The 15,389-nt window shown below is 39.9% G+C and overlaps 1 protein-coding gene across 3 annotated transcripts in view; it reads right to left on the reverse strand.

The window, feature by feature from the left end:
- Hpse2 (heparanase 2 (inactive)) overlaps window positions 1-15,389 on the reverse strand; it is a 610,759-nt gene that overhangs the window by 131,113 nt on the left and 464,257 nt on the right. For all 3 annotated transcript variants that reach the window (XM_036198538.1, XM_036198539.1, XM_036198542.1), the window contains 2 exons: window positions 5,094-5,200; window positions 544-658 (listed from right to left, as the gene is read on the reverse strand). In XM_036198538.1, coding sequence (XP_036054431.1) covers window positions 544-658; window positions 5,094-5,200 — 222 coding nt within the window. The remainder of the gene's footprint in view (window positions 1-543; window positions 659-5,093; window positions 5,201-15,389) is intronic.

Below are 15,389 nucleotides of genomic sequence, written 5' to 3' on the forward strand. Positions count from 1 at the left end.
ATAATTATGCAGCAAGTCACTCAGAATTCTGCCTTGGGTAAAATCTCTTCATCATCACTTAGGGGTCAACATCTAACTCCAAGTGCACTTTAGCCTTAAGAGATGGGCTCCTATTTTATCTGATCTTAGCATACCCCCATCTGCTTTCAACATGCTGCATCTGACATTAACTAATGTCTCCTATTAGCATTAAAAAAAAACAATCTGGAAAAATCCACTCTCAAGCAGAATTCAAACAGGCCACAAGGAGATGTGGAATCTCAATTGCACAAAGTTTGCTAAAGTAATAGTAATGAATTTATATATTATACACATATAAATATATGTATGTGTGTATGTCTGTGTAGGTGTGTGTGGTAGGGGAGGAGTGAAGCCAAAGCCCATGGAATGGTTCATGAAATCGAAGACAAGAATGCTCTGTCTGATTTATGAAAGAGATTGCCAATAGCAGAAAGAGAAACACTCTCCTAGTAGGAAAAAGGCATGATTAAAAGAACCAAATGATATGGAAATGAATTGGGAATCTTTATCCAGTGTACTTACTGGTAATGGGTTAAAATTCTGGTCCACCAGATGGTTATATCCATGGTCAAAAAATGAGTGTCGTATCACAACATCAATGCCCTGATTAGCCAGCATTCCTAAAGTGTTTAACCATCTAAAAAGCAAAAGAAAAAAAAGCCACATCAGCACATTTAAAATGGCATTTTACAAGAACTGAACATTAGCTACAACACACAAATAAACTCTACCTCCTCCCATTCCCCACCCCCGCAGGCACCACCAAATTTATTTGTTGCTTTAAAAGAGAAAATCATTTTAGGTGCTGAACATGAAGCTGTAAGAAATCTCAAAGATTCTCAGATCTAATCTCTTTATTTTACAGGAAAAGAAACTGAAGTCTGGGGGAATAAAATGAATTGTTCATGGTCATGAAGTTATCACAGCTTATGTCATATTTTACTTCTAGAATACTAACAAATGAATACTGTGACCACTTAAAAGCCTAATGCATCCTCCCTGGCCACAAACGTGCAACCACAGGATTTCACAGTCCACCTTGTATCCTCAGCCTCCTCACTCTGTAACAGTGCACACACTTTTCACTGGATGCTAACCGACATAAGCCTATGACCTCTGCAAAAACAGCCTTGTCATTTGGTTCCCTCATATATCACTGTCCCATCAATGTAATACTGTTTTTCCTCAACACCACAATAAACTATTTGGAGATTAAAGCCTGTTATCTCCTTCTCAAATGTGTTACAATAGGAAACCTGCATTGACCATGCACTTAGCCCTGAGTATAAAAAATGCCTAGTTTACACAACATGCTACTCTTTAAAAAGCCTGCCTTCTAGGTTCTTCCCAAACTCCCTGCTGACTCTGCCTTTGTTACTGACACATTCAATTCATTCATCAATTTAGGCATTTACTGTTTTCTCTCTGTATTGCCACTGCTGAAATACCACCTCATCTTTGCTCTTACCTCAGACTTCATTCTCCATAGGTCTAAGTTGCACAAAACCACTTTTGAGCAGCCAATATAGCATGCTTTCTCGTACCGACCCCAGGCTTCACTTTGTCTTAGAATTTCCTACCTACCCTCCTCTAACTAATTTCTTTCCATTTGGTAAATTTCTTACCATATTATTCTCCAAAGCAAGTGTTCTTTTCTAAACTCTGGCATCCTAGTCAGCAGTATCACCGTCTACCTTCACAGAACTCTTTTTATTTATGCCCTCCACCAGCATGGTGGTGGTGAGCATTCCCCTTTCTCTCTACCATGTCCCATTGGTTATAGGTCTTCAATCATACAGCATTTGAACTTAGGCTCAGAACACCCAATACAGTTTCTGGCATGTTGTAGGTACACAGCACTGTTTAGGTTGACATTTATCTGGATAAAATTAGATTTTAGGAACTTTGGAAATCACCACTCAGCACATGGGAAAAATTACGCATAGTTATGATTTCCTAAATCTGAAACCATATGGGGCTACAAACCCATGACTTCTAGAATTAAGTTTTTTCCTTGCTGGAATAAAGAGCATTTCTAATTCTTATATTATGAATAAATAATGTTCACATTTTTAAATCTTTTTTTACATTTACAATTTTATTTATTCTCATAAGAATGAACACATTTACTGACAATTAGAGTTACAAAACCAAATCCCAAAGCAAAGCACAGCACAGAATCAAGAGTTGAAGTCAAGGAAAATGTGTGTACAGCACAGGAGAAGCTTCGTCATGTTAGTGCTGCCACACGGGGACACTGCGACCCAGAGAGCTGGAGGACTTGGGGAACACCACATGGCAAAGCTACCTGCCTTTATTCTGTTCATTAGTTTGGCAAGGCTGTGAAGCCAGGATGATAGGCTCAGCTCTTGCTCTGGTCTTGAGGCCCAGTAGCAGATGGGTTCTCAAAGGAAGCCCCAGGCTGTAGCTGTGACACCGTCAGACTCTGAGGCAAAGTCTCCTACAGCAGAGCTCTTGCCATGTTCAAAAGTACAAATACATCATGGTCTATATTTAATATTTATCTAGGAAAGCAAATATGGAGTTTCACTTTCTAGAAGAAATAAAATCCAAATAAATGCATAATCATATATGCATGAGCCCCTCCATCAGCACCATCTGTACAGCAACACAGGACAGTCTCTTGGTGTTTTGTGTATGTACAATGATCCCATTGCTTACTTGTTCAGTATCTATTCTTGAGTGTTTATTGAGCACCTACTATATATATTATTGCATGCTGCTAGATGCTGGAGACACAGCATCCTATCAAGACAAATTTGCAGTACTGCAAAGAATTTCAAGACTGTCAGGGTAGCACTATCTTTGAGTCCTCATTAGCAGAGAATTCTGATTCATGCACACATTTGCACATGCCCTGCGAACTACGTAGTTAGGTGATATACTGAAAAGGTCCTGGGAAAAGGTCACCTTTTCACATGCTTGCTAGCTGCTTGAACCTTCTTAGAATGCTGTATCATTTGTCTAGGAAGCAGCTGACATCCCTTCAAGAACACAGCACATTGCTATGTGCTGCCTGTGGAGCTGAGATGGTATGGATGACAAGGAAGTAAGACAGAAAACCAGGAGCATAATGAACTAGATTCATCTGATCTCTTGTCAACCAGGCACTGATAATTTGAACTACATCCCAAATATCAACAACTGTGTTCATCTGCAAAGTCCATGGAGAGCTCTATGGCTGTCTGGCTGATGCTCATGCAAAGGGAGGTCTCTGTTTCAGCTGCCTCCATGAAGGTCTGTGGTACTTTTCATTTCACACCATTCTCCTTAAAGGGAAGAGTGTTGAGGAAAACATTCAGTAGAGTTGGGCTGCTTGCTGGACCTCAAAGCAAAATCACTTGGCAACAGCTGAGAAAAAGCTGTGGTCCCCTTAGTACTAACTGCCAACCTGGCCTTCCCCCCTTGCAACAGGATTCATATCAAACTAGTGGGGAGTAAATTATGAAAGAAGGCTCTTAGTAGTACTGCATTAAATTCAGATTCACTCCATTTCATTCATTTCAACCATGTTTATTGGACATCTTTGTGAAACACAATGTTAGATGCTGAGGTAACAAATATGGATGCCCCAGAGTAACACCATGAATTACACTGAGCAGATGTCTTCATGTACATTTGACATGATTCCATCTGAAAATGCCATCTGCTTGGCCAGCCTGACCTGTTCTTCACAAATATGTAAGAAGCTGTCTCAATGAAAGGGAACTGCATCTGTCTAATTAGGAACAGCTGTTGGGAGCGAAACACAGCTGAGGCAAAACTACAGTCCATGCCTTGCTTAGCCAGAAAGCCAGGGCCAAAGGACCAAGATGGACCAGGAAAACAATCATTTGGTCTCTGGTTCTGGGGGTTTGTCCTGGCTGCATGACACTGGCAAGCCAAGAAGAACTCTATGCTTCTGGCTCAAGTCATTCTCCAGGAAACTACAGTAGCCTTCGAGTTTGTTTTCTTATCCCTCCCAAGATCCTACGCATAACATTGACAAGGTCTAAATTTTAAAATGCTTGTCAGGTCATCTCTCTCTTTGAAATCTTCGGGGGCTTGGTATAGCCTAGAACAAGACCTCATTTCCTTTATATGGTTTTAAGACCCTCCATAAACTGGTATTAACCCTCATCATAGACTCAGCCTTCATTCCATCCCTGCTGAAACAGGCTTCCCTCACAGTAGGCACTGGCCCTCTGCTATGCCCTCCAGTAATGTTTCTACAGCCTGAGGTAGCTGGCTGTCAGTCCCACCACTCACCTCTGAAAACCAGAGCACTCTTTCCATGTCCCATACAACTGCCACCTTTCCCGTGAAACCTGTCCTGATAATCCCATTCAGGGACATTCTGAATTCCTTTGTGAGCCCACCACTTTTTTTTTTTTTTTTTTTTTTAATAGAAAGGTTGTGGGAGACAGAAAGAGATGTGGTCCTTTTGCAGTGGTAAAAGACTGGACTCTGGAGCAGGCCGTCTGAGTTTGAGTCTGATCTCTGCCACTAGCTAAATGGGCTCCCTTGGCTAACTCACTTCAACTCTGCCTTTCAGCTTTGTTGGTTGTAATGTGAGGACAACACTAGCTTCTCTTTCACATCAATCTCATTGGCTGTCAAAGTATCAAAGCATTTCAGACAGTACTCGGCACCTAGTAGATCCAGTATACTTCAAAGACCTACTACAGCATAATTACTCTTTGCGATGTAGTTCTCACTCATGCTAGCCCCCCTTGTCGTCATGAATCTGGAGGACAAAACCATGCTGTTGTTGCCCAACTCTGAGAACTACAGTAAAATGCAGAAGGGAGAATGTATGGTGCTGACTCTGTGATTTGAACAATGGTCTTACTCAAGATGTCATCTGTGCTCTGACACTTATGTTCGACAAAATATTAGTAGCTGGAGAAGTGACTAGTTGCTGTTTGTAAAGTGATTAAATCCATTCACAAATGAACAGATGATAAACTTTCCATTGGAAATCAGCTTTGCCTTGCGATGGGTAGTGAGTGTGTTACAGCTTCACTATCTTTCCCTGAAAGCTCCTGGGAGTGAAAATGTGAATTACTTACAAGAATCCTGCAGCATAGGAATCTGACAGATTGTTTGTGCCTCCAGCTGAGGTGGTCACCACGCCTTCCAGCCAAATTTTCTTTCCTGGAGTGTATGTATTGACCACCTGTTTACAAAACAGAAGACGACAGATGATATTGTAAAAGCTGTGTCTCTCATTCCCTGATCCCAAGTGGTCATGATTTGTGCTTTGTTTCATGAAGATGTGTATCTGTTACTTTCCTTTTACAGGAAGACCATGCAAAGAGGAAATGAGGCGGTCAATTGTAGTAGCTAAAAGGCTGACTCTGGAGCAGACTACCTGGAAGGCAGAGTGAGTTGCAACATAAATACAAAAGTATTAGTGTTCATACATGTTCATTTTTCTCCTTAAATAAACCCAAGTGATGGTGTGATAGAACAAATGCATATTCTAGAGTTTAAGATGACTTTAGGGATACAACATCCTTCACTGGAAAAGATGAAGCACATCATGTTTTTATAGTGACAGGTACTGAGAAGCAATCCTTTTCAGGACATTTCCACACTTCTACAGTATAACACACTATCATGATCCATGAGAGGGAGAGGAAAATGTTCTGGGGAAGTGTATAATGAGCATGCCATGTATATTACAACCATATTTTGAACATAACTGAAGTAAGTATAAAGAGAAAAGACCCTGACCCACGGGTCAGATCTGCACAGGAAACTACAGCTGCATGCCTTCCAAGCAGAGGCAAAGCCTTGTTAAAACGTGTCCCTCTGAAGTTTTGAAATTACCCAGTCTCTGTTGTACAAGTTGGAGGTTGGCCAAACTTTTCAGATCAGGGTACAGATACCCTGGAAAGCAATTAGGCAGTTCTTGTATTGGGTAATACTAGTAGCTTCTGAAAGTACAGTCTGAGTTGCAGGCTTGTCTATAGCTAGTTCATTGGAGGAAATAATAATAACTGGCAGAAATGGTGACCTCTAGGACTGAAACAAAGGACTGACAAGCGGAGGCTGTGCTTTTAAACTGGCAACCAAGGCTGGTAACCTGTACTCAACCTCACAGAGATTTTGGTCAAAGGTTATGTAAACCTCAAAACTGTTCAACTGTCCCCAAAGTTACACAATGGGAAGTATTTGTCTCATGGTTTCTGTCTCCTGATGGTCAGGAGTAGCCTAATGAAGTCACTCCTCCTACTTCATGGATCACTCTGAGAGCTGAGCATATCCCCCAAATGTTTGTTGCCTCTCTCCAGAGAAACCCCAGAAAAGGAATGAGAAGCAAGTTCCTGCTGCATTACACTAGCACCAAGCTCTGGCTGCTGCTACAATGGTTAGGGTATGAAGAAATGCTGGAGGATTCTGGGATACACAAGGAAAATAGTTGATAGAGAAAATAGTACATTTAGACACCCTCTAATTCCTCTCCTAGACATGTTTACTAGCCATTATTCTTCAGGTTTCTAGAGAAGAGTGCAAAGATTTCACAATGTCACCATCAGTGGCAGGTATTCATAGTTAGAGGACTGAAATATGAAATGTATTCAATGCATAATATGAAATACTATGCAGCATTTGGAGCGAAATATTCAACATAAGTTCAGAAACACAAATATGTTTTAAAGCTTCAGTGGTAAGTTAAAAAAAGAAAGTAACACAATAAGATAAGTGGTATATCATTTATATAAACATTTATTAATACACAATAAAGAACAAAGACACATTTTTTTAAGGATATGTCAAACATATAACAAAGACACAAAGGAAGAAAACAGACAAAACAGAAATAGGACCTTTTGTGAATTGATTATGTAAGTTGAGGTAGAACATATTATAATTTAGCTCTTTGTACCTTAGGGCTCCCAGAAAGAATATTTAATATGAGATACATTTCTATACATGTGACCAAACTCATAGGTAGGCATCAGCAAGTGATCATGTTTCTTTCTACAACCATTCCCATTTAGGAGAGGATTTGCATTGTTTTATAACTCACTTAAAATTGATATTGGCAAAGTTACTGAGTTTTTCAGAAACAAAATTGCAAAATATAAATTAGATGGAAGTAAGAATTCTAGCCAAGAATGGAAGAATGAGAATTAATAGTGGAGGCCACATTGGCATGTTGTCAAAGGTTATAGGGCATATGCTTAGCAAGCACAAAGCAAAGGTTCAATTTCTATTGGTCCAGATAAGACGACACTCTCCTAACCATCTTTATATATGGAAAGAAAAGAGTCATCAGGACCTACATCTTGTTTATTGCAAAGTAATTCTCTTACTCTTTTTAACACTGCTCAGAATGTCCACCCCAAAGGAATTAGAAATCATAAACATAAGAAAACAAGAGAAACACTTTAACTGATTAAAAGAAGAATCACATGGTGAAGTTGAAAACTTTATTTATATATAATTCCTTAAAACATACTATATCTGTGCATGCAATAATTTTTTCTTCCTTTATAATTAATTAAAGCTGAAGAATGTATTTATGCTTTTTTTAACCTTTGGCTTCCTGGATGTTTATAATTTAACTTTGTTCCCAGAGACAGATATTTTAGCAAGGCCACTAGAGAAAGAGGGTTTGGGTAAGTCAAACAAAACGATAAAACTAAAGCACAGATGAGCTCTGAAAACATAAAGAAACCTAACATAAAAGGTCATGTATTATATGAATTTATATAAATCCATGTATTTAAAACAGCCAGAATATGTTCTAGAAAGTCCATAGAGGTGCAAAGTTGATTAGTAGTTTCACAAGGTCAAAAAAGAGGAGGAAGTTTAAGGTGGGGGACAAGAGAGAGTGACTTACTAGTGAGTATGAGGTTTCTTTGTGAGTCTTGGATATGTATTAAAATTAAAATGGCAATGATTTAAAAATTTTTATGAATATACTAGAACCCCACTGACTTTCATATTTTAAAAGGGTGAATATTATGGCATGAGTATTATTTTTCCATGTCTAAATATTTTATAAACATTTATCTATATATAAATCATTAGCAAAAGGAGAGGTAGTATCTAAACATACAAAAAATCATAATGTAAGAAGAGGAATGTACCCTGAGACTTCTGGTATGTATCACAAGCTAGCTTTGACTTTTGGAAATCATTATTTTAGACTTCATTAATATTTAAAGGCATGGGCTTGGAATAGATCAACTCTAAGTGTCTTCTGAAAGTAATATATTAAAATGTATTAATATTTTATAATGTGGATGCATGCCTCTTTGGCCCTTAACAGTCAGAGGTTAAGGTTTGCCTTTGATTATAACCTGTTGAACCCCATGAGTTATAATAATAACTGGTCTAAAAAGACACACTAACTAGTGTAATAGTGGCATGAACATGAGGGGAGTAACCAACTACTTACCTGATTGCATCACAAGATGAAACCCCATACCTGGAACCATCATCAGGCCCAGAACCTAAAGTTAGACCAATTACAGACCCCAGGGAAGAGGTTATTACTATTATGCTGATAAATGAACATAGTACTAAACTGATTCCACACAATATCATTATACTCATAGACTAATGCATCTCTCAACCCTTATCTGAGAAGCTTCTATTTGCAATAGATGGTGATTAAAACAGAGACCCACAAAAGATACAAGGAATAAGAGACTGTAGAATGTTCAGCCCTAAAAGGAACATACACTGTATCTCCCCTTCACCAAGGCTGGGGGATCTTTGTGGAAGAGTGTGGCGGAAAGAGTACAAGAGCCAGATGTGGCAGATTACTACAAGGAATCATTGTCTCTTAGACACAACAGGGAAGCTATACATATGAACTGACAGTGGTTGCAACAGTCTGTACAAAACCTATGCAAGCCCAACTCAGAGAAAACCTCAGTAGGGAAATGGAAGTGAGGCACAAAATTCTACCCCATCTGTGGAGCTATTGGCTTTTAGGAAAGGAAGAGACAACTTTCTCTATGAGTGTAGCCCTTGGTAATGTGTTGCAGTGGAAGAACACACACCCCCAAAAATGTGAGCAGCACAGATTGGGTTTGATGGGTTTAAAATAGAGGACACTAAGTTGGGTGAGTAGGAAAGGTGGGTGGATTTGCAAGAGTTGTGAGAAGGTGAACATGATTAAAACACATTGTACAAAACTCTCAAAGAACTTTTTTTTTTTTTTTTAAATAAAAGCAAGTGTTTGATTATAGAAGTTACAACTAACCAGGTTGTGGGGGACAAATAAAGGTTAAAAACACCATTGAGATTATCATCTCAGAAACAAAGATCTGGATTGGTAGGGAATAATTAAAACTATATAATAAACTACAGAAGTGGGTTAAATCACCTAGGGATGATATTTTAAAAATAGGTAGAGTTAAAGATTTCCACTAAAAAACATTGAAGCATTATCAAATGTTTTAATTTATTACTTCTACAAACATTTATTAACCACCTGCTAAATGCTAAGCAGAATTCTAAGGGTGGGTGTACTGCCACTGGTTTATACTATTGTCATGTGAGGAGAGTAACAATTAGTAAAGAAACAAAGAAGAGGAATAAGAGTCAAGAAGAAGACGAGAAGTAAAATGCTAGGGAGGAGCTTGTCAGGATGGATGCTTTAGACAGTTGTCAGTGAAGAGCCCTCTGTAAGGTGGTATCTGAATTGAGAGTTGGTGAAGAGGAAGCCAGGTTGTTGATGCTTCAAAAGGAACTGCATAGACAAGGATGTAGGGTGAAAACAGGACCATTGCTTGTAGCACAAAAGGAAGGCCATCTGGAGTACAGTACATACAAAGATGAAAGATTGAACCTACAAGGTCAGAGAAGAAAGGAGAGTGCTTTCATTCTGAGTGTGACGGAGGCTCCTGGAGGGATTTAAGCAGGAGAGGGGTCTGATCTGACTTACGTCAGGTCATTGTAGCTGCTATGAGGTCATACACATGTCTTAAAAGGATTGTGAAACCTGTAACATGATATACAAATTAAAGGTTCTGTTATTTCTATGACCACTTTGAGCTTCAATGTCCTTATATATAGATGGAAAAACCTGACCGGATTGTTCTAAGGGTCCAGCTGTTTGACAAAGAATAAATAACATGAGGCCAGTGACAGGATAATTCCGAGCTCGTGGAAAGGGATGTGAACCCAGTGGGTGAACAATGATTTATAGGAGCCTTTTAAGGTCCATGAATTCAGAGATCTCATCCAGATATGCCTACAATTCCTATTGGCAGTTGGATTCTAAACCATTCATGACACTTCAAGGAAGCCTTAAACTAATACCTGTTTGAGGGCAGGAAACCCAGTCATCTTTTCTTTCTAATATTTATTATTACTTTAAAATTGTGTGTGTGTGTGTGTGTGTGTGTGTGTGTGTGTGTGTGTGTGTGTATCTGTCTGTCTGTCTGTCTATGTGCATGTGGGTGCAGATGCCTGTGGTTGCCTCTGGCCTTTGATCTTCCTGGAGTTAGTTACAGGCAGTAGTGAGCTCTTCAATGTGGCTTCTGGGAACTGAACTTGAGTCTTCTGGTCCATGAGTAGTACTTGGTCTTAATTGCTTAGTCATCTCTCTACCACACCCTTCAGTCTTACTAAGTGTTTACTTCCTATAAGTGTACCTGGCACAGAACTTGGGCTTCACTGAAAATAGTGCTCTGGTCACACCTAGGGGCTGATGCAGTACTAGACCTTCCCTTGTACCGGCTCACAGTAAACCCTACCCATGAAGGAAACTGTAGGACGTAAGAAAGGGTGATTAAACAAGCCTAAGAATCAAAAGCCATGTGCTGCTTAAAAGTACACATCTAGAGATTAGGAAAACACACGATGAAAACCTGCAAGAACATGAAAGACCTAAGCAAGAACATTGCTTATTTATTTTCTAAGCTTTGGTTAGCAAGTCATCATTTCTGAGAGGAAAAGAGAAATCCTGACTCTTGGAACATGTGACTTATATATGAAACTCAACAAACTCACAAGGCAAACTATCATCCAACATGATTTGAATGTCCAAGAACTTTATAAAGAATTGTTATGATGTTCTGACCTTGAAAATAAGATCGTCATGTCCAGCTATTGTGAGCTAGTTTGCTGTCAATACTTGGAGTTGAAAGTGGTATGCTGAACTTGGAGGGGTAATTTGTATGAGGCGATGTTATTTCAAAGAGTTCAAAACCTTCTCTTGTAAATGAAGCTATGACTCTAGAAAATGTTAGAAATTATAAAAACTATGTATACAGGATCCTACACAGTCCACTAATGCAAAAGACAAAAGTTAATCTGAATTCTCTTCTGAATGTAGGGAGAATGAAAAGAAAATCATCTTTATTTTTGCTCTCAGAGCTGAGGGTACAAAGCACATGCCCAGCTTGCATGAAGCCCGGGGTTCAGCCTCAGCTAGCTCTTCCTGCAGCATTATGATTGGTGAGGTAGTATTCAGTGGTTGCTATAGTCATGGACTCTGGAGATAGAGTCCTGCATTTCACTTATGGCCTTATTGTATATTCATTGTGTGACCTTGAATATTTAAGACTACTTCTTTGTGTTGTAGTGTAGAACAGAATAGCTACCTCAGTGTATTTATGCTTCAGCTAACTGACATTTGTAAAAGAACTTAAAAACAGTTCCTGATGTATAGTAAGCACTTAAACCCAAATACTTTCAGAATTTCTCTCCTTGTTCAAGTTACCTGAATTTGTGTTTGAAAAGTTTAATATCCACACTGATTGCTCTTCCCTCTGATAAATAACTCGGGTTAATGGGTAATATCCCAGATATATGTTAAGCACTAGGAAAGGGAAGTTTAGGATTTAAAATACACATAGATAATACACATAAGCATAATTAATATATATACACATATATACGCAGCATGGTTAGCATATATTCTCCCACTCTCAGCATAAGCATCCTGTTACACACATGAACAAAAACTGCACAGAGAAGTAAAACTTGGATATAAAATAAAGCAGTTATCTGACCAGGGAGGAATTCCTAAAAGCACTGATGTTGAAAGTTTAAGGAGTCAACACAAATGAGCAAATGTTTTCTATGCCTTTTCTGTTGAGAACATGGTGGGAAATTTGATGACCTGGGACTCTTCCAAGAACAGAGAAGGCCAGCATGGTGAAGTGTGGTGGTGTTATGGATGCTGGTGCTGGGCGCTGGTTGAGCTTGGGGAGAAAATTAGCTTGGGCTAAAGTGGAGAAAAACCAAACAAACAAAAAGGGAAAAAACAAAACAGAAAAAGCAGATGGAACCAGCTGCAAAATTCCCTCAGAAAATGAAACTCTAAGAAACCAAGGGCTATAGTTCAAAACTGTGGTTTTTCTGAGTAAATATGATTCTCCCTGTGCTGGAAAGACAAAAGGCAAGGACTTTGGAAAGCGAAAGGGCTCCTGGTGAGAAATGATGTGCCAATGAAGGTTATTCTCAGGATACACTGGGGAGGAGAAGGGTTGATGTTACCTGAGTGAGCTTAGCTAGCTCCCTTACCTACCTCCCTTCCAACTATTTTGTTCCCAAAATCAGCCCTGGGGCCCATATGGTCAAGAAGCTTTGAGGCACCCAAAGAAAAGTCCATTCAGTGGCAATCAGCTGCTCACTTCCTCATCTACTAGAAGTATAAGTTTTTATTCTTTTATTCTGGAAATATCTTATATTTCCAGTTCCATTCTCTTATATTTCAGAAATGGAGACTGAGTTAAAAATGTTTGGTGTCTTTATATGGATACACTGAGGCAGGGATAGAGTAGAAGAGGTGTATGTATACGGCAGGGGAGAGAGGAAGAGGAGCACACTTTGGGTTTAAAAGAGTCTTGATTTTTAAAAAAAATAAAATAGGAACATAACCATTTATGGGGCACATTTTTCAAACCTGATCTTCCTTTTCCTCTAGTTCCTTGATATCCTGCCTCTAAAGCTGTAATCTACATCTTTGAAAAGACTCCTGAGGACCTGGCTTCAGGCGCTGGCTGTGCAAGAGATGGTAGCATTGTTGTAGCAGACATGTTGTTTATGGTTATCCAAACCAACACCTTCCTTAATGAGAAAGGAAGCAATAAAACAGGAACAGTGGACAGGCCAGCTGGGCTAATCAGCCCTGGCAGGGGGCCCACCCTCCGAAAGAAGCTGGAGCCCATTAATCTCAGGATCTCGCGTACTTGGGAGTCAACCTTCCCCTGAACTTCAGAAGAGCAGTGCTCTCTGAGGAAGAGAACAAGCCTCCTATACTGCTGGTCACAAAGGACAGCTTTAGGAAGTCTCTTCTTGGTTTTTAAAACACAATCTAATATTCTTTACATAGTGTGCGTGTGTGTGTGTGTGTGTGTCCGTGTGTGTGTGTGTCCGTGTGCACATGGAGGTCAGAGGACTATTTGAGCCAGTTCTTTCTAGGGGATGGACTCAGGTGACAAGTTTTGGTGGCAAGCGCCCTCACCCACTGAGTCACCTAGCTGGTCTTCAGGAAGACCTATGTACCTTGTTTGCATTTCAGCAGTCTTGACTCTCATTGTACTTGTGAATGGTCAGGTAAACTCTCAGTATTGCTCCTGATTTGTCTACTATTTGTGTGTAGTTGTTGACTTGATGCTACCATCTTTACTGGAAGAGGAGGGGATAAAGCTGACTCTTCTCCTTCCTCTCAGTTCCTTCCTGAGTCTGGGCCTCACAATTTCTTTCCTTGTCTTCCTGCCTCTCTCCTCTTCCTTTTCTAGACTAGCCTCCAGCCTTGGTTAACTCTGGAGTTCCTCTCCAGTTTTAAGAACCTTTAGTGGTTTCTCCTTGCATTGCCAGCAGTGGGAGCGAACCATTTTGTTGTTCACTGAGAGGTCTGTCTGACCAGCAGATAGATGAACAGGAATTAACTGGTATCTGATGTTCCTGCAATCAGTGAGCACTGACCACAGGTTAGGACTCAGACTGCTTTATTTCAAATGGTGTTGACTACCACACACAACCAGCATTTACTACCCATTCTCCATTCCTTCCCTGTAAATCCCAGGCAGGATGGTCTTCCTGCTTTAGAAAAACGGCATACACCCACTGCACACTTCTGCTGTTTGCTTCCTTCCTGGCCTCTCACCCACACTTCCTGGTAGTTTTTTCGAGGATTGTTCTAAATGTTATTTTCTCTATGAAATATTCCCCAACTCCAGGAAGTTTCCTTCTTTTTTCTAAGTTCTAAAGTTTTTTGAACCTATCTCTGTTTTTGATCTTATTGCATATAAATGTAACTTTGTATTTTTCCCTTTTTTTATGCCCCATGGATTTCTTGATAATGACTTTATTTAATATTTAGTCAGCAAATGATAATATTTTATTGATGAAAATACTAAATTTCAAAGGCGACAACTAACAACCCCAGCTAGCAAGGGCGGATATCACACACTCACAGTTCCGTTTAGGGCTCTGTTAGCTTCTGGTTGAATTTTGCCGCTTGAGGAGAACCACAAGCCTTTGCCTGCCTCAGTTGCCTCCATATTTAAAATGTCCTCCGTAAGTTAGACGAGGTGAGCTTTTCTGAGTCGAATCATGCCCGTATCTCATCCCACGCCTCTTAGTCCTTCTGTCTACTGTCTATGTGATTTCTTTCCATTTTCTTTCTGTTTCAGAGTACCATATTTTCCCAGGTTTTTGGTATTCGATCAACTGTTGGTCTGTTTCAGTGACATTTTTGGGATTTAAAATGTTACTCTCTGTTCTTGTTACCCCAAACTAAAGAAAACACAACTGAATGAAATGAGACAACAAAACATTAAGATAAGAACACATGGACAGGATGGAGTCAGTATGAAGGCAATGCTATTTTGAGCATATGAAAGAAAACAAGGAAGACTATTTCAGAGTCCTAAAGCAATGATGAGAGATGGTGAAGACAGAACAGAAAGCAGTTACTGGCTGCTTCCTTTCCCGTCCTTCTCTCTGACTAACAAACATTTTAGGCTACTGGATGCTTTGCCCACTCAAATGCCCGACTCCGCCAACTTCTGTGATGATTTTATTCTTGTTTAGGACAAGCACTGCATCCTCTTACTTCTCTGCTGAACTGTTGTAAGCTCCTCAAGTTGGCCCCTCTAGTGAAGGTGCTTTGGGTCTAAATGGCTATTCCTCCACCTGCCCACAGGTGGCATGCATATTCTTCCACACTGCCATGCCTGGCACTGCCCCCTCTAGAGAACAATAGGAAGGGCATGCAATGCATCAAAGTCAAGTCTTCAGAAGCCTTGTTCTCTTCCACCACCACTTGTCTGATAGCACAAAAGCTTGAAAATTCTCACCCAACCCTCACTTCCAGGGCAGGCACCTCAACTGACTGTGGGGTCACATTGGTATCCTCTCACCAATAACACCCTGGTATCCTC

This window comes from Onychomys torridus, chromosome 1, assembly GCF_903995425.1.
Source record: "Onychomys torridus chromosome 1, mOncTor1.1, whole genome shotgun sequence".
In the NCBI taxonomy this organism is placed as follows: domain Eukaryota; kingdom Metazoa; phylum Chordata; class Mammalia; order Rodentia; family Cricetidae; genus Onychomys; species Onychomys torridus.